The following is a 20,539-nucleotide window of genomic DNA, read 5'->3' as shown; positions in this document are numbered from 1 at the left end:
ATGGAAAAGGACCTTGGAGCCCTTGCAGATGATAAACTTGTCTGTAGCAAGCAATGGCAGTCAGCAGCATCAAGGGCAAATAAGGTCTTGAGCTGTATTAAATGGGCATAGAGTCACGGGAGGAGGGGGTCATTCTTCCACTGTATAGAGCACTGGTAAGGTCCCATCTAGAATATGCCGTACAGTTCTGGTCTCCATCACTCAAACAGGACATTATTGTATTAGAGAGGGTACAGAGAAGGGCAACTAAGCTGGTAAAAGTAAAATCTTAGCTATGAGGAAAGACTGGCCAAATTGGGGATGTTCACGCTGGAGAAGAGGCGCTTAAGGGGTGATATGATGACTGTATAAATATATAAGGGGATCATATAATAATCTCTCTAATGCTTTATTTACCAGTAGGTCTTTCCAGCTGACACGAGGTCACCCATTCCGATTAGAAGAAAAGAGGTTCCGCCTAAATATTGGGAAGGGGTTTGTTACAGTGAGAGCTGTGAAGATGTGGAATTGTCTCCCTGAATCAGTGGTACAGGCTGATACATTAGATAGCTTTAAGAAGGGGTTGGATGGTGTTTAGCAAGTGAGGGAATACAGGGATATGGGAGATAGCTCCTAGTACAAGTTGATCCAGGGACTGGTCCGATTGCCATTTTGAGTCAGGAAGGAATTTTTCCCCCTCTGAGGCAAATTGGAGAGGCTTCAGATGGGTTTTTTTTTTGCCTTCCTCTGGATCAACTGGCAGATAGGTAGTTAAAAAAAAAAAGTTTGAACTCGATGGACGTGTCTTTTTTCAACCTTACTTACTATGTTACTATGTTACAAAGGAGCATATTGTAGAAGAAAGAGGGGGTATGTGTTGCCTTGTTAGCCTCATGACAGCATCCCTTTTAGCATTAAGGTGAAGATATTTTGAACAGGGGAAAATCAAAACAAAAATTATGATCACGGTTGTATTTCCATACAAGGCCCATACTAAGCCACCAAGCCCAAGGGTTACTATACTGTCATTATCCACTGTGAAGATACTAATGGAGTTAAGAATAGCTTAGTGCTCCATTTGCTTTATTTACCATAGCTCCTATGAAAGTGTTATCGACTTAGCGTACAATTTTAACATTTACTGAGCAATCACTAGAAGTTAGACAGGTTTCACTTAGACATGAATGATTGAACTTGGATGTACATCTTTTAGTCTACTACTATGTAATACAATCTCTGTCTGTGTGGCAGGTTGGGGACAAATATGATAATAATGTAAATAAATAGGTAACACAAATGTAGCCCTAATGCAACCAGCACTGTGCTATTGGGGGAATGTTGGGAGTATTCCATCAAACACTGATGGGCCAGATGTGGGTCATCCATCAAGTATATATTACAAATACATTTCTTTCTCTGAATGCTGAAGAATTTAATAATCTTCGCGTTAAATATAGACTTCCTTCTAACAGACGGTTATTAGATTGCAGCTCCTTGCAATGAAAGCTCCCAGAGAGATGACATTCTCACGCAGGAAAGTGTTGAGCAATTCAATCTAAAACTTAATTTCAAATATTCATATGGAGAGAGTGGGAATCAGCAATGTCCAGTGCTCCGGTTCCTGCAGAGCTGGGTTTTCTGGTGCATGGGGTGCTGGGAATTTATATCTAGTAACGGGGTGCCTTCAGGGGTAGATCTGCAGTAGATAAACGCTAACTACCCCTTTGGGGGTCTTTGACTGTTTGAACGGTTTTAGTTTGGCATGTAGAATATTTAAAGGGATAGTGTCATCAGAAAACCTGTTTTTTTCAAAACGTATCAGTTAATAGTGCTACTCCAGCAGAATTCTGCACTGAAATCCATTTCTCAAAAGAGCAAACAGATTTTTTTATATTCAATTTTGAAATCTGACATGGGGGCTAGACATATTGTCAATTTCCCAGCTGCCCCAAGTCATGTGACTTGTTCTTTGATAAACTTCAATCACTCTTTACTGCTGTACTGCAAGTTGGAGTGATATCAACCCCTCCCTTTCCCCCCCAGCAGCCAAACAAAAGAACAATGGGAAGGTAACCAGATAACAGCTCCCTAACACAAGATAACAGCTGCCTGGTAGGTCTAAGAACAACACTCAATAGTAAAAACCCATGTCTCACTGAGACACATTCAGTTACATTGAGAAGGAAAAACAGCAGCCTGCCAGAAAGCATTTCCTAAAGTGCAGGCACAAGTCACATGACCGGGGGCAGCTGGGAAATTGACAAAATGTCTAGCCCCATGTCAGATTTCAAAATTGAATATAAAAAAATCAGTTTGCTCTTTTGAGAAATGGATTTCAGTGCAGAAGTCTGCTGGAGTAGCACTATTAACTGATGCGTTTTGAAAAAAACATGTTTTCTGATGACAGGATCCCTTTAAAAAATATGTAATTTTTTGAAAAATGGTTTGCCTTTGTTTTGTGACTGAATCGTGTAGATTAAGTTGACTATAGCAAAACAATTGTAAAACCTAATAGGCATCAGGTCAGAGTCTAAGGCTACCTCTGTAGGAGAAAAGAAAGCAGAGGAGGCAGCATGACCCAATGGATAGTGATGGGCAAATTTGCGCCGTTTCTCTTCGCCGAAAGATTCGCGAATTTCTCGTTTTTGACGCCGGTGCCCATTTTTGACGCCGGCGCCTGTTTTTGATGCCGGTGCCTGAATTTTTTTTTGCGAATAAATTACCAATGGACACTTTATGCTGTCAGTATAGACAAGGCACAGACCAATTTAATTCAGTGATTATTTCTATAGGGAGGATGAAAGCAGAGCAGGACATTGTACTGCCTGATTTGCTGATTATATTGAGAGATTTGACTAAATTGAACTTTTGGGGATTTGGTAATTTTTGTGGATAACAAACTGTTTAACTCTAGAAAGTGTCAGTCAGTGGCTGCTAAAGCAAATAAAGTGCTGTCTTTCATAAAAAGGGCATTAACCTAAGGCATGAATTTTGCCTCACCTTGAATATGCAGTGCAGTTTTGGATTCCAGTAGGATAATAATGCGCTGGAGCAAATATAGAGATGGATACCCTGACTTGGAAAAGGGATGGAAGACTGTGAATGTTGGGTTGTTTCTCTGGAGAAAAGGTATTTGCAAGGGGACGTGATCCTGAAGGGGACGGGTTGAACTTGAGGAACTTTGTCTTCTTCTCAACCTAAATTTAATATGTAATGGTATAACTATCTAATGGCAATGGACCCAAGGAACTAGTATATATTGTCCCAGAATAAAAATTTGCCAGATGTCTGTACAGCAGCTGCCATACCAAAGGTTGGCTACGAGGAACAATCTAATTGAAACAGAGGCTACTGAACACATACCTGAATTCCATCCGTCTGGCTGAGGTACAGCTGGATATTTAAGTAGTCAGGTTGATTTTCCTGCCAAAGCTTGTAAAGTTAAATAAACATAATAAGCAAATTATTATTTCATTTCTAGGTTTCCATATGTCAGAGCTTTTACACAATAGAAATTAATTTCTAATTTAAAGGCCTTAAGTAAGCAATAAAGAACTGTGATTTGCCCATTACTTGTAAAAGGCATAATATTATTTTAAGCAATGATAAAGCTATACAAATATGGCTTCTCCACCACAATTTTTATCTTTGGCTTTAGCATCTCTGAAAGCATTTAAATACAGGGTTGCAAGTCCAGCAAGCGTTCTACAATTAGATCATCATTTCCTAATTTGACGACTTGGTGGTGCTTTTCCATTAGAGTCTGTTAATGGGGTTTCCTAATTTAAGCAACCAGTACAACTTCCACTTATGTAAATAAACTCATCTTAGCAGAACTGATTCCTAAGCTGTACTAGATAGTAGAATATACATTCCTTTTACATATACGTTTTATGAATAAGTACTTGGCAATTTGCTTTGAGTTTTTTTGACTATTTTTTTTGTCTCATGGTTAACCTAAAAAGATACACTGGATGACCAGTCCCTACTCTTCTGAGAAGTTTCCCACTAGATGTTGGAACATTGTTGGTGGAAATTGCTTCCATTGACTCACAAGAGCATTAGTAAAGTTTGGCATTGATGTTGGGGACCAGGCCTGGCTCACAGTTGGGGGTTCCTATTAATCTCACAGGTCTTAGTTTAGGTTGAGGCAGTGTCGGACTGGGATGCCAGGGGCCCACCAGAAAACATTAGACAGTGGGCCCACTTCCCAAACTGTTATTCCTCTTCTCCACACTTAACCTCTTTATTCTCCTAGCCTTTTATATCTACTTACTATATTCTCTTTCTTCCATTATTACGCATTTTCCCCATGAAGAAATAGGGAATGACTATGAAATAGGCTAAATGGTTAGAAGCAAGAGGCCCCACCGGGGGTTTCCCTGGTATCCCGGTGGGCCAGTCCGACACTGGATTTAGGTCAAGGTTTTGTGCAGGACAGCCTAGTGCTTCCAGTCCCAGCTCAGAAAATCTGAGATTATTGTGCTGAAACAGGAAAAGGCCTTCCACCAACTGTTGCTACAGAGTAGGAAGCATGGAACTGCAAGAATTTCAAGAAATGTATGATGTAATGGAACCTGGTGGCTTAAATAGCCAATTCCAATAATTAACAGGGGTGTCCACACGGTGTATCTGCCAAAAATAGACACTATAAATAAAGTACTTATCTTGTTTGCATGTGACATAGGGTAGAACGAAATACAAACTATTGTGGGAATGAAATTTGAGGGTCAGGAATTAGTTCAGTGCAACCAAATAATGTTTCCAGCAATGGCATCATGGTAACAAAATGGTTATTATAAATGACAGCAGGTGCATTTTTTATGATATAATGCATAATGTCAATTATATTTTAAGAGCGATGGTACATGGGGGGTATTCCTGACATTTTGCTGCTCAACAGTGGGCAGCAAAACTTGCAGTCCTTTTAACTTCAATGATTTCCATATGGAGGACAACCAGGCGATTATAGCTCAAAAATGAACACTGCCACATTTCTGAGCTATGATTTGCTCCAAACAAGTACCATTTATGTCAATATAGCGGCAATCCCCAGTATCCCCAGAACTAGAAATCATATGGGCAGCAATGCTTCATGGCTCTAAAAATAATACAGGAGTGAAGAAAATTAACTCATCTTCACTGCCAAGTAATGCAGCAACTAAAACAGAGACAAGTTAAGACAATAATTAATACACATCAAAATACCTTGCGTACTTCATATGTTTTAATTATATTTTTTAGCCTTTCTATTTAGTATAGAAATGTCATTTATTTGTTGACGATTTACCAAACATATAAAATAACCTCTGTTACCTTTCTGTGCAGTAAGCACAAGAGATCTGCGAACCAGAGAAAAGAGTTGATGTCTCTGCAAACCCACACAAAGTGCAGTCTCTGCAGTTTGTAGCGCTCCCAGGAATCTCTGTTGAAATATTAACCATTAGCAGAGGCTCTTTCTCATTAGAACAGGGCATTACTGCCACAATACCATCAATCCACTTGCAAATAATAAAATACTTTATTTTCATTACCAAAATCAATTTGAGGTGATTTACTTAACGACTAAACAGGATTATTTTATACCCGTAACTGCCTAATCCATGGAAGGCTGGGATTATCGCTGTCCATCATTAATTGCATGCTAATTAAGTTTGTCACATAGTAATTACAGATCTCACATTCAATTATTTCACACCTAATAGATCGGGCTGCAAAATAAATAAATATAAGTGCCAAATGCCATTATAAAATGTATATTACTATAGGTTATTAGGTCAGGATTCTCTAAAGCTGGCCATAGACGCAAGGATTTGATCGTACTAATCTCTGTTTTGTACAAATTTTCGGGGCGTGTGTGGAGTGTTCCAACATTTCTCGTGAGATGTCGATCAGTCGTTCAATTGATCAGACAGGTTATAAAATTTCTGTCGGGTACCGATAATATCTCTGGATGTATTGCCGATCTGATGATATCAGTGGGAGACTGTCACTAGTTTTGGTCGGACATAACTTTCGTACGATTGCTGTCGGGGGCAGAGCATCATCTGATCTGTTCTTTTACTACTTTATTTGATCTGAATGGTTAGTGGCAGGTCAAGAGATGGCACCGAATGATCGTTTGTCCGATATGAAGGTAAGTCTGCACGTCTATGGCCAGCTTTAGTCATTTTATGGGCCATATGGCCCCCAATCAATATGTATGAGAAGTTAGGAAAGCACATGGAAAGGCCTTAGGTCTGATAGAGTCTATCAACTGCTGGTCTATATGTTGTAACTGGAACTGTAGCATAATACATACAGCAGCTGGTTGAGAATAGATGCAAATGGAGTAACTCCAATACCCCCAGCAATACACAGGCTGATTTCATAATTAAATGCTTCTTCTGAGGGACTTCCAAATGGTCCATCAACATATATCCTGCAAATAAAAGGAAAAGAAGGGGTCAGTAAAATGGAAAAGTATTAAAGAAAATGTAAACATAAAGTTTGAAAAAGAGAAAGAACTGGATAATTTTAGAGTTGACACACACAAGGTGGGTCCAGGTGCCCATGACCCAGACCTTCAGCTCAGGAACGATCACTTGATCAAGACTTGCAGAGGCAGCCAAGCACTAACTGGACCAGAGTCAATAATTGCTGCTTAATATGTTTTTAAAAGATTCCAACACCCTTTAACATAGTTCAAAAAAGTCTTACGCATTACGTGCTTAAAAAGACTCATGACTAAGCCTAGGATTCCACATAGGTACAAAATTATGGTCCAGTTTGTGCTGGCCTGTTTCTGCAAGTCTTGGTCTTGAAATTAAATGCAAACCACTAAATTAAATGAATGTAAAATTATTGTACTTCTACTTTCCAAGCGGTTTATCTTTTCTAGTTGTTAAGATATTATATGCTAATTTGATGAACCAGAGGCCACAGCAACACCCACTGGTCATTTTTGCCAACCTGATTTACTGAGAATAGGAACGCCCTGTGCTGCTGCTCTGCTTAGAAAATAAAGTTCCCGAGAAATTTCTCTGGCCATTTTTAAGTAAAGCAACACTGTATGACTTTCTTTTTCTCTGGAAAGTCGAGCAAAATGGCCAGCAGGTAGTGCTGTTGTTTCAGACTTAAAACTGCTATGATCTTGAAAACCTGTTAATTCTGGAGTTTGACATCAGCGAGGCAACGGCTTGAATATGACTCTCTAAGTTTAAAAGGAAAGGCCTTATTACACAGACAAGTAACAAAATCAAATTATCAATTAAAAAAAACATCCCCTGAGAGCTTTTAGGCAATTCCTGGAAAACAGATAACATTTTACATTTTAATGTCCAGGGTAGAAAGGAAAATGCTTCAAAACCCACAAAAGACAAAAAAAAGATGGTTATTTGTTTACATCATAATAAGTCCAAGATGAACTTCCCTCTTTAGTCACACTCATTCGTTTGAAACATGTCAATTAGTGAATTAGATGCCAATTAATTAATTAGATGCTGGTTTTACTCACAAAGGGAACGTGGGTTACATCCCTGCCTCTATATACACATACAGAGGAACTTATGAACATTGGTGCAATTCTTCTATCAGTATACTGCTGCTTTTTGCTACTATATTATGGTTCACTGATTTTTAATAAAGTTTTAACATTAATTGTAGAGCCAGGCAGTTGCTGTAATAGAATAAACAGATCTAACACTCACCGTAGAGTATGATGATCACAATTCTCCAACAGAAACCTCTCTTTCTCAGAGTCTAGAATACTACAGTGGAACTTAAGCTAAACCTTAACATGGAGACTCTGGATATCCATACAATGAACCATCCTCCAACTATCTTCAGAGGGATTTACATATTGGAGATGGTAGCACATTCACCTTCTACCCATCTTGGAGCCAAAGCTATTTACAGGACCTGACCCTCAAATTAGCTCAGTCATTGAGCCCTTACACAATTCAATCTTTGCTTTACTTCAGGAAGCCCTCATAAGGATTAAGATGGAGCTGCTCCTATTTTGCAGTTGGGAGGTGGAGCTGATTTCCATTCCAGGTCATGGCATGTCCCTGGCTGTTCAGTTGTTGGCCAGGTTATGTCATGGTTTTCCAGTCTTTAAAAAGTGAAGTCATCAAGTGCTTGGACTTGTTCTATGAAGCCCTACTTGCTTGAAGGGGCAGTTGGTTCTAGAAGAGCCTAAGGTGGAGGTAGTCCCCAGTAGGAAAAGTGTCAGGAACGATTTGTAACAGCTTGCTCTAGACAACAATTGGGGTAGCTAGATGAGCAGTTTGAGGCTCCAACTTGTGACAAAGTACATTCAACTGAAATGCATGATTGGTTAATATGTTCACTGTAGTTTTTCCTACAGATAACAGCCCAGTGAAGTGGGTTCTTCAACTCTTGAGACCTGGAATCATATGAATTTCATCCCAAAAGAGTGCCAGACATTCAGTTATAGCTTACAACAAACATTTCTGATTCCCCAGCCTCTCCCCAGCCTTTCCAATTTCTAAGCTCGGTGTCCGGAAGAGAGGTCGGCACCTCTCCAATATGCATGAGAACAAAAGAATCACCAGACACTCGACAGACATTCAGTTATCCTTTATCCTCTAGATTAAAATTGAAATTGCTCATTATAAATAGAAAAGGCCAGGAAAGTGTGTAAAAAGTGTGCCAAGGACTTCAGCCAGAGAATCCTACCAGGTCAGGGCTTTGAAAAAGGAAATCAAGATTTCAAAACATAAACAAAAAAAAGCTGTCAGGCAAAAAAAGAAGAGGATTGAAGAAAAATGGATTTTTACATGAAACTGGGAGAAAAAGAGCATTCTCCAAGGTAGTGTACTTTATTTTACTAGGTCAGAATCATTAATCCCCAACACCATCGATCCAATTTTGAACGCATTCAGGCTAAGTCTGATGCTTTTCTTAGCCAGCAAATGCTATGGGATATCAGCTGCAGCCTATGCCTACTGCAAAGAGGAAATATGCCTGCAAATAAGGGGTGCTTTCATATTAAAGACACAATAAAATATAAACTAAGTTTCCTAATTACAGAGTATGTTGTGTGCAACACAGAGAAGGAGGTCTATGTGGGGTAGAACTGTTTTGCTTATGCACAGTAGGACCATGAATATGGAGACAATCATAATGAGAGCAGAATTCAAAGTCAAGATAAAACATGAGTAGTGATGCTCAGATTTTTTCACAAGATTCACATTTTGCAAAACTGCGGCAACATTTTGCAGTGACAAAATTTGCTGCAACAGAAAAGTCAAACAATTCGTCAAGACAAACAAGACGCCAAGATGAAAAGTCCCGCTACAAGAAAAAATGCCCATTTACTTTAATGTATTGGGAGTGAGAAAAAAAAGTTACAAATAAAATGTAATAAAAAAAGATTAATTACATTTTTTCGCAGTTTTGGTAATTTTTTTGGTGAAGCGAAATGGGACAGATTTGCTCATCATTAAACGTTAGGTGTAAAAGCTGCTTCAACTAACCATGATCCATTTTCTTCAATGCTGAATGAAATATTCAACCAGGTAACGACAAAGTCCAAAATATATGTCAGGCCAATCTAACACAGGTTTTCACATTCCAGACAAAATCCAACAAATACATTCTGAACAAGTCCAACAAACATTTCCAGACCAAGTCCAAAATACAGACCAAGTCTAACATATATTACCAGCCCAATTCCAACACACAGTTAATTTCCAGACCGAGTTCAATGTATATTTCTAGGCCAAGTCCAATATACATTTCCAGACCAAGTCTGGTTTAATGAAAGTAACAGTAACAGTTTGTTAATTAACCAAAACAGCCAATTCACTGGCAGACTGGCCGCACAGTTCCTACTATTCACAGGAAAGTTTATCCCTCTACTTTGAGTAGTAGGCCTTGGTTTTTCCTTCAGGGTCTTTTCCCACTCCCCTTGTTGCAATGAACCACCTGAAACCTCTCAAACTTCCTAATGCCCCCTGGGCAAAGCTCCCATCCCCCAGCCTCTATTATTCTGTTCATATGCCGGGTCTAATTGATCATTCTGGGTAATTTGTACCTTTCCGCTAATGTTTTCCCAGCCACTGTGCCACAATACATTTCCAGACAAAATCCAACATATATTTTCAATCCAAGTTCATCATACATATAATACCACCTTATTGTTAAGCTTTGCTTTTCTTTAAAGATTTCTGAAATTCCAGACTATGTGGGTAAAGTTAATAAGAATGCAATACAATGTGTAGTTTGTGATTGTATATATTGTACTAGTTTCCCAGGAAACCATTCTATGCTTGGCAGTATCCGACTTTCAACAGCATTCTAATTGGACATAATGTCACAGCAGGATATGCACCATTGTACTGATATTTCTCTTTACTGAAACATTATGATTACAGGTAAGGCCAAGAAGCCATTCAACATTAACCATCCACAAAATAAATCCAACCTAAACAATTTTCTGTTACCTTTGTATTCAGGCAAACATGTGTGGCATTATTTCCTCCAAATATCTTTTGCACTCGAGCAATCAAGTTGAAAAAGAAGCATGTAGATAGCTATTTTTGTATATAAAAGTAAAAATGATTTGTTCAATGAACTAAGGTAATGGTTAAGAGGTCTTCTTAACCTCTTCTAGACTACAAAGATTAGTAGAGGCAAGCATAGTAGGGGATCATTATGGTGTGTCCATTGAAAATGTGGAAAAATTGTAAATTGAAATCAAATTGCTTTTAGTAACCGTTGTAGATCAACAGTATTTAGCGTCTATCTGTTGAGACACTGAGAACTGTAGCTCTGCACTGAGCAATACAAAAGGTCCCCTATGCTTGGACTATGCATTATATAATAGATTTAATCAATGTCAAAGGGCTGTTGAATGTAGGTGACACTAAAGGATCTTCCCTAAACTTGGCTCTATATATCTACCCCAAGACACGGTTTCATCCCTACATTTCAGCCTCCTGTTACTTGGGACACATGCAAAACGATGGGGCAGACACCCACATTTGCATGATGGTCATCCCAAAATAAAAGGGGAATGCAAAACTAAGGTTTTATGGCCATGTCAAAGAACAGACGTTCTAATGAGGCAGTGGCAGACTACTGGCCTGATGCAGGTGCTATATCTACAAGCAATTGTTAGTTTAGGGCATTCCATTTTCTTGTTATTTCCAGACCAAACAAAATTGCACCTTCTCTGTATACAAACGATTGTACGCTAATAATATCTACCTTGGTATGAGTAATAGTGGTAACAAGCTATGAGGGCTGACCAGGTTACAGTCATTAGTTCCATATGGGTGTTTACCATGTCAACTGGGAAGTAAAATCCCTCCAGTATGTTTATCTCTGCCCCTCAAGGGGTCAGGAGTCATTAAAGGGCACCAATCATGACCAAAATCATTTACTAAGTAAATACACTATGTGAAAGTTCAAGAAATCCGATTTTTAAAATAGTTCGAATTGTTTGTATAATGTAAATGACCAGCTCACTATTCCTTCTGCAAGATCTCCCCTATCTCCCCTGCAGTTCTAGCTGAGGCAGCCATCTTGGATTTCACTGGCTCCTCCTACCTATATCTTCCCAGCCAACTGTAGCTCTGAAATCTCGCACATGCTCAGTTGAAATTCCTTGTTGCTTATCAACCCTTCTAAGCTATTTTCAAATCAGCCAAACCTGTGTGTTAGCTGCTGTTCAGTAGTGCTGCCACCTGCTGGAAGTTACTGTGTGTCCTTCATTTGTATAATGACTTTACCAGCAGGGGACAAGATAGGGAAATCTCCTGATACTTCTAGTGGAGGAGTTTACTAAAACAAGGCATTCTGGGTAGAACACTCAAAGCAGTGTTACAATCTGAGCATGCTCCTGAAATTTGCATATTAGAGTCTCTGTTATAGTCACAGTATGGCCTCCCTCAGTGAAAGAACCCATTTGACAAAGTAAGGGATTTTTTTAAAACCTGCAGTTTTTTCAAAAAACTATATATGTAGTTTGATTAAACGTGTTTAGCCTGTACTGGTGAGATTGTTAATATGTGTTTGATTTTCGCTTTGATAGGTGCCCTTTAAATACATTTGCTTGTTGTTCCATTGAAGAGCCAAACACATCAACTTGGGTTGATTTACTGACCCCAGATATCCGCAGGGTTATTTAATATATTTATTTCCCAAACAGTCTTTATCATAGTTCTTACAGCTTCTGAGATATCTAATGTGTTATCCCACCACCTTCAAAATCCTGATGTAAATGAGTTAAATAAGTTACCGAAAAGTAGAGGCTGAGCTAATTCTCTACTAACTCATTTAATATCTCAAAAACTGTTAAAAAAATCAATTGCTCATTATATTCAATGCCCAGCACATTGTATTCAGTGCCTTACAGAGAATGTTCACTCTTCACACTAGTCCCTTGCCCATTGGAGCTTACAGTCTAATGTCCCAATCACTTTCACACCAAAATTAATTTCATCAGGAGCCACAAAACTGTATGTTATTAGAGCGTGGGCAGAAATCAGGTCACATACAAACTCCTTGCAGATACAGCCCAGGACTCTAAAGGTGGCCATACATGGGCCGATAAAAGCTGCAGACAGAAGAGTCAACAGCTTATTGGCCCGTGTATGGGGCCCCCCGATGGGCTTCCACGATTGATTCTGGCCGAAAGTCGCAGACCGCATCTATTGGTTGATGCGGTCTTGCGATCCGACCGCCCATTTACCCATCATTATGATCCGATCGTTGCCCGATCACCACCTCAAGTGGGCATATCGGAAAGAGATCCACTCGTTTGGAGACATCACCAAATGAACGGATCTCTCCATGTATGGCCATCTTAACACTGGCATAAGTGCTAACCACTCAACTACCATGCTGCCCACAATCTAAATAAATAAACCTAAACAGATTTATTAAACACTACTACCTAGGTTTATCTCAATCCTACGAAATTTTCCCAGTGCTTCTCTTAACTTTTTTTAAGTAGGCTCACCTTCTTAATTGGGTCACACCGTAAAGACCAAAAGATTCATCAATACACGTTGAGAGAGAGAAAGGGACTTGGAATAAAAGTTTTGCAGCACAGTATTGCGGATGCTTTGTGGCCTCCTTCATCCAACGTGTATTGATGTACCTGGGTTTATCTATTAGTATTGTTTTTATAATTAACTCTCTTTGTGATTTTGGTTTTAAAACAAAGTCTTGGGTGAAAATGAGCCTATGATGGTTAGAAAAAAATGGTTGAGAAGGCCTAGTGTATTCCTGTCTCTATGTAAAACTCTTCTACTATACAGTACATTAGCAGGATAAAGATTCCCCCTGATGTAGCATAATGCAGCCTAAATTTACTCACAAACTGACAAGCATTCGGCATCATCCCGCCCCAGGGAATGTGAGGGAATGGGCTTATTTTGCAAAGTTCATCAGTTCCTTTGGGAGCAAAATAAACAAAGAGAATCGTTAAGAATTGACTGGAGCCTTTTTTAAGCCACAAATAAACAGCAAATTGTGAGAAAGGTGCAGTAAAGAGCTCGAAAAAAGGCACATTAATGAAGTCCACCAAGTAAGCACATTCCCAGCTTAAAGATAAGAGCAACCATGCACTGAGCTTGCTTTCTCTATACAGGTATGGGATCCATTATCCATAAACCCATTATCCAGAAAGATCTCAATTACGGAAAGGCCGTCTCCCATAGACTTCATTATAATCAAATAATCCACATTTTCAAAAACAATTTCCTTTTTCTGTGTAATAATAAAACAGTAGCTTGTACTTGATCCCAACTAAGATATAATTAATCCTTATTGGAAGCAAAACCAGCCTATTTGGGTTTATTTGATGTTTATATGATTTTCTAGTAGACTTATGGTATGAAGATCCATATTACAGAAAGATCAATTATCCGGAAAACCCCAGGTCCAGAGCATTCTGAAAAAAAGGTCCCATAACTGTATTCTATAATAGAAAGATATGCACAAGGTTCTTGCTGTTATGTAGGATATTTAAAAAAACAATGGAAAACAGAATGTTACACTACTAACTGATGGAGGCTGCCATGTCATTGTGTATATTTCGTGGATGTTTAATATTGGATTGCGGTGCATGTAGTTTATGTTACCGCCCTGTAAAGGGGCCCCAAGCATAAATACAGTGTCTCATATGCACATATACAATTGTTGTAACCAACCATGAACCAAAAAAGTCAATGGGAGAGGTCCCTATCCTATTTGGAATTTTTGGGCAAAAATCCCAAAAATTTGGGCTTTTCGGGAAAAAGCCCGAATAAATTGTGCGATTTGGACAATTTGTACAATTTGGATTTGTGCTCGATTTTTTAGGGTTTGTCCCCAATAAGATTAAATCGAGCTTTTTTTAAATAATAAATAAGCTCCAATCGTGGATAAGAGTTTGGTCTGGCTTTTTTAATTCAAATTAAATTTGGATTTTGATAAATATGACCCTTAGCAGATTTATTAAGGGTCTATTTCGAATTTACGTGAGTTATTTAACACTCCCATAAACTTGAAATTCGACCAATCGAAATTTATTAATAAAATTGGATTTTTCTCAGCTCGGAGGAATTTAATCACCCCAAAAACTCGAATCCAATTCGATTAAAAAAACTTCAATCAAATGAAAAAAACGCGATGTCAGAAAGGCTGCAAACATCGCCAAATTGATCCCTGGACCTCTCCCACTGACTTATACAGCAGTTCGGCAGGTTTTAGGTGGTGAATAGTGGTATTCGAATTCAAATTCTTAAAGGCCAAGAGTATGATAAATCTCAAAATTCAAATTAAAATTGAATCAAGTTTGGATAATTCACAATTCGAATTTAAGAATTTTGACCAAAAAAATTGGAATTCCAATTTGCACTTTGACCCTTAATAAATCTGCCCCCTAGTGTAGTGAATATAAATCCTTGAAAAACCCAACGTTTTGTTTTAGTAGGCTGAAGCTTTGATCTGTTAGTACTTGAATCTTGAATATTGGTGAATTAGGATTTAGATTGGTTAGTCTTTGGCCGATTCCTCAGAGCATTTGGTAATTAGAGGAATTTGATGTAATCTTATGGTGGCCATACACGGGCTGATAAAAGCTGCAGACAGACCGAGTCGGCAGCTTATTGGCCAGTGTATGGGGCACTCAGATGGGCTTCCCTGATCAATATCTGGCCGAAAGTCAGCCAGATATTGATCGCACGGGACTAAAAATCCCGTCGGATCGCGGCCACATCTGTTCGTTGATGCGGTCCAGCAATCTGACCTTCCATTAGCCATGGTTAGGATCTGATCATTGGGCCCAAGGGCCCACGATCGGATCAGCCCGATATTGCCCACCTCAAGGTGGGCATATCGGGGAGAGATCCGCTCGTTTGGTGACATTGCCAAACAAGCGGATCTATCCGTGTAATGCCACCTTTAGTGGTCACAAACTATAAGATTTCCCCAATATGCCAACCAAAAGCAAGGGGGTATCGGGCTTATTCAATTATTCGGCCCTAGGGTCAAACTATCGGATTACAGCAATGGCAATGGGAGCTGACGCGATAAGGTCCGCATCAACTAGCCGATGCTGAACTCGATCACAAAGGAAAATCAAACCTGCCCAATATCAGGCCAGTTTTTTTGGCCACATAACGATCAGAGAGTCACTTCGGAACACCCCATACATGGGCAAATAAGCTGCTGAATCAGTTTAAAGGACCAATACGGCAGCTTAAATCTGCCCATGTATGGCCACCTTTACTTAGGGCAAAGAATCTCAAACAGAATAAAATAGGGGCAATCCACCATTGTTTTGCACTTTGCTACCTGCCCTGCACATTGAGTGCAACAACAAAGAGCCTGTGCCAGCCCTCCATGAATACAACACTGCTTCCATTTGATAGCACTGCATTAATGAGGAATGGGGGAATATATATATATATATATATATATATAAACATATAAACATACCCCCCTCCTGCACATACCCACAAATTTGGCCACAGTTTTTCATGTGCCATTCATTGAAGACACTTGCATCAATTAAATCTCTATACTTGCACCTAAAGAATCGGTTGCAGATGTATTTTTGATGGAGATGACGATATCCCGACAGCATAAGTATTTAGAGCCATGTCAAAGCACAATCTCAATTGCAGGCATTTTAAACTATTCAGCTTTTTGGAGCACACTCACAAACTCCTCTGTGGCAGTGTAGATTAAAATGCTTTATTTCACATGGAGTAGCAAAAACACCTTACGCGTTTCGTGTGTATCCACACGTAATCATAGGGGTTATGTGTGGATACACAAGAAACGCGTAAGGTGTTTTTGTTACTCTATGTGAAATAAAGCATTTTAGTCTACACTCACGCCAAAAAGCTGAATAGCGGTGCAATATTTTCTCCCCAAGTGGTGGGTTTGGGGCAATTGCACCTGAACCACTCCATATATTTGGTAGGCGTCTAAACTGCAGTGATTTAATTGCTATATACTAAAGACTATGGGAGACGCCAAAGGGAACAATTAACAAATTAAGTTTGTAGCACCTGTATTTGTTTGATTTTAATACATTAAGGGCTCTTACTGACGAGCGGTTGTAGCTGCGCTCCCCTGCGTTCCGTTTTTCTGCGTTCAGCCGCAGGGGAGCGCAGGAATTAAGCTTTTTTCAATGGGGCTGTATACACACAGGCGCGTGTAGGCACTGAACGCAGGTTGAGATGCAACATGCTGCATTTTTCCTGCGTTCGGCGCCTACAGGTGCCTCTGTGAGTACAGCCCCATTGAAAAAAGCTTAATTCGTCTATTCCTGTGCTCCCCTGCGGCTGAACGCAGAAAAACGGAACGCAGGGGAGCGCAGCTACAACCGCTCATCAGTAAAAGCCCTTAGACACTATTGCACCAGGCTCATTGTTCCCGCATGGCCTCAATCGCGAGAAAAATGCTTTGCATTATGGGCAAAAAACTTGGTAAGTCATATCTGAAATTGCACTTTATACACTGCACTTGTAAATAAGCCCTAATATAACCATCAAGGCCATTTTGTTTTTCATTTTCACCTTCAGACGAGCAACCAGGACTCATTTATAAACACTGGGCAAATCTGCAACTCTGCAGTCACCCATAGCAACCAATCGCAAGTTTTCTTTCTTTGCTGAAAAAATTTAAGTATTGATTGGTTGCTGTAGGTTACTGCCAGGTCTGGACTGAGAATTAAAATAGACCCTGCTATTTTAGGTACACAGAGGCCCAATCAGCCCACATAGAGGCCCAAACAGCCCCCACCAGCCCACTAAATGCTGACTTTCTATGGGAACTTATAGCAGCCCCTCTGGCATTTGCCAGAACCCACAGATTGCCAGTCCGGGCCTGATTACTGCCCAGGTGCAAATTTGCTCAATATTTGTAAATGAGCTCTAACTTTACCCTAAATGAGCTGGAAACCTTGCTGGGGAATAGTATAAAAGCATTACTGGCAGCAGTGCTGGGCGGCCACTATCAGTCACATCTGACTCATTGAGCCTGCCTCGCTTTAGACTAGATCAAAGAAATACACACATAAGCTAAAGAGAAAATGCTTTATATTGACTATGGTTTTAGTATCAGAAGAGAATAGTCTTTATGTGGTTACTGAACTCAAACTCAGTAAATTCTGGGTGAAAAGAAAATGGAAAAAGGAAACACTAAATGACTTGATTAAAACAGCTGCAGCTGCATTTCATTTAAGAGCAATCTTGCCCATAATGATATGTTTCACCACTGGCTTGTTTGTGTGACATGAGCACAGCTGTTTCCAGCAATGGAGTTTTATTTAAATACATGCAGCTGCACTTGGTTTCAGAATGGCAATATGGATATATATATATATATATATATATATATATATATATATATATATATATGGATTTATGAGTCTGAAGGCTTATCTTCCTACTTTCCTGTCCTAAATTGAAAGAACGTTCTGCTTCGTTACTCAAGGTCAGTAGATGTTCTTCCAAAGAATGAGAGAGGGTTATCAGTTGTCTGAATGTTAACTGTTTTTTCTACCTTTTAGGGGTTATTTATTAAAGTCTGAATGCCAAAAACCCTGGTAAATTAGCCACCATTAATAATATTGGCAGTTCAAACACTGACCAGTAGATTGCATGGTGTGATAGTATAAAGGTCTGGGTAACCATGTGCTCAGAGTCCATTTTGCTTTAGCCCTTACGTGAGCAGGCAGGAAGGGAATGGGTGGAACCTAGATAGATGGGGCCTAGTAAAGGATAAGCTATACCCTGTAATAGATCACTCTAGGAGTGACAGACAGGTTATTTAGTGGAGCAGCCTAAGGCTGCGACGAGGAGAGTCAAAGGGATTAAGATCCCGGGTACAGATTGTCCTGAAGTAGGGACTAAATGCACAGACTTAAGGATGTAGAGATTGCCCTGGGTTCCACTTTGGGAAAAGGCTGAAAGCTGGGTGTACCTTCATTGCTGCTGTGTATGTTCCCTTGCCTGCAGGGACTGAGCTGTTCATTTGGTGCTTGTGAGTATATGCTATCCTCTGTTGCTCTATGTTCCTGTTATTTCTACAAACTTCTATGTGGATGAAGCTGTTGAATAAACGTTTTCTGGTTAAGCATAAAGAACCATTGGCGCCCAATTATTGTGCATGGCACTCTATTACAGTTGCACTACACTCTGCCTCCACACCGTTTGCAAGGGCTTACACCTTGAGAGAAGGGTCTCATCCAGAGCACAAATATATTGATGGTAAGCTCATAGTAAAGATGGTGCCACTCAATTTACTATAGCGCAACAACTATAAAATCCAAATTTTTAGTGGGGAAAAAAACTCAAATTGTTTGAGATTTATTATACCCCGAGGATGGAAAAAGTCTAAATCAGAAAATCTGGCATCTCAGACCTACCGAGATTGTATATAAGTCAGTTCGAGAGGTTCTTATCCTATTTGGAAGTGTCTGTGCTGAAATTAGCCTGAAAATCTGACTATTTCGGGATTTTTGTGCAAAAATACAAAATGTTCTGGCTTTTCAGGAAAAAGCCTGAAAATATTCGAGCGATTAGGGAACAAAGTCAGAAAAAAATCGTATGATTCACATTTTTTTTGTGTTTGTCCCCGATTCAATAAAATTGTGATTTTTTTTAATAATAAATAAGGTCCAATAGTGGATTCTAGTTTGGTCTGACTTTTTTGATTAAAATAGTCAGATAAATTCGGACTTTGATAAATAAGGCCCTTACTGTTCATGCTTGTTATTCTTAGAGAACTATAAAATAAAAAGTTAATACAGGTCTATTAACACATAGGACTCAATCAGCAGGTTGTATTTCAGTTTCAGTTGTTTGAAATCAAGGATCTGTTATTTCTGGGTTACTAGACCTGACCTGACATAACCTTACTTCTAAAAAAATGTCAGCCTTATTTCTGGAAGCCTTGCTCCTCCTTTAGGCATATTTATGTGTCAGGGAGACCCAATATGAGGAAAGGGGTGGAGCAGGGGCCATTTTCTAGGCTGTGGTTAAAAAGGGCATGTGGGTAGAACTAAAACTTTAATTTGTATGGATAGACCTAGAGTAGAGTTGGGTCTTTGGAGGTCTAACTTGGAATCATAGATCACTCACCAGACAGACATGTGCTGGGGGTAGTGATACTTTTTGATTGTTTTTTCAAGCAGCTACAGACCTAAGGACCCTATATTCTAGTGGACATCTGTAACTACAGCTTCAGTGAGACAGAGTTGAGGTTTAAGCACAAAAGAGCATGGCCTGGACTAAGTGTGGCCAATAAACACTCAGGTTCACATAGGGCAGTGGTTCTAAACTGTGAGGATTTAGATCCCAAAGCAAGACCTGGCTGGTCCCAGTGTGAAAGCCAGATTGGGTAGGAATAAGGAGAATGCCTCTTTGCTCTCCAAGATACTAATGGATGCCCAGCTTGAAGATTAATTAAGGTGACATTTGGGGTCTTAGATATTCTTTATATCTGTGCATTAGGACATACCATACAAATACAGTATATACAGTATATGCTTTTACACTGTGTAGTTTGCCTCCAAAGATTGCTGGTGCCTTATCCCTACCTGGCATATTTCTAGTTGACCATCTTGTCCCATCACTGGGCAATTGATGGAGCCTTGTTGGTTTGTCTCGTGCATCTCTCCTTGATTCTGTTTGTGCTCCTGTTGAGTTGTTGATTCATTTGCAGTGCACTAGTCCTTGACTTTGCAACTGGCTTCCATTTCATTTCTCTCTGTTTTTAGAATCTACCCCCATAGCCTCCTAATCACCACTGAAAAGAAATGTCACCACTTCACCGCTGGGAAGAAAATAGATAGTGAGACGGGTGAAGGCAAGACGACGGCTCAGAACAAAATCATTTATTAAGGAAGACAATTCAAAGTGACCAGCCTCACCTTCGGTAGAAAACATGAAGCTGGAGAACATGATGCAAGTGCATTTTATTGGAATAAAGATGATCATATTCATGAGACCAAGCACTGGCTCTGGATTTTCTTGTCTAAAAAAGTCAAAGGCCACTCAGGGCTGGAAGCTGCTTCTGTCTCTTAATCCAATGCTGGATGTTTTGTGTC

The 20,539-nt window shown here is 39.5% G+C and overlaps 1 protein-coding gene across 2 annotated transcripts in view; it reads right to left on the bottom strand.

Moving 5' to 3' along the window:
* The window catches only part of LOC108710019 (NADPH oxidase 4), a 119,244-nt gene that overhangs the window by 8,801 nt on the left and 89,904 nt on the right, over positions 1-20,539 (bottom strand). For both annotated transcript variants that reach the window (XM_018250360.2, XM_018250361.2), the window contains 3 exons: positions 6,281-6,400; positions 5,296-5,404; positions 3,343-3,411 (listed from right to left, as the gene is read on the bottom strand). In XM_018250360.2, the coding sequence (XP_018105849.2) occupies positions 3,343-3,411; positions 5,296-5,404; positions 6,281-6,400 (298 nt within the window). The remainder of the gene's footprint in view (positions 1-3,342; positions 3,412-5,295; positions 5,405-6,280; positions 6,401-20,539) is intronic.

The sequence above is a fragment of the Xenopus laevis genome, chromosome 2S, assembly GCF_017654675.1.
Source record: "Xenopus laevis strain J_2021 chromosome 2S, Xenopus_laevis_v10.1, whole genome shotgun sequence".
NCBI classification, from domain to species: domain Eukaryota; kingdom Metazoa; phylum Chordata; class Amphibia; order Anura; family Pipidae; genus Xenopus; species Xenopus laevis.
The sequence above is the reverse complement of the archived record's forward strand: the minus strand, read 5'-3'. Positions and strand labels throughout refer to the sequence as shown.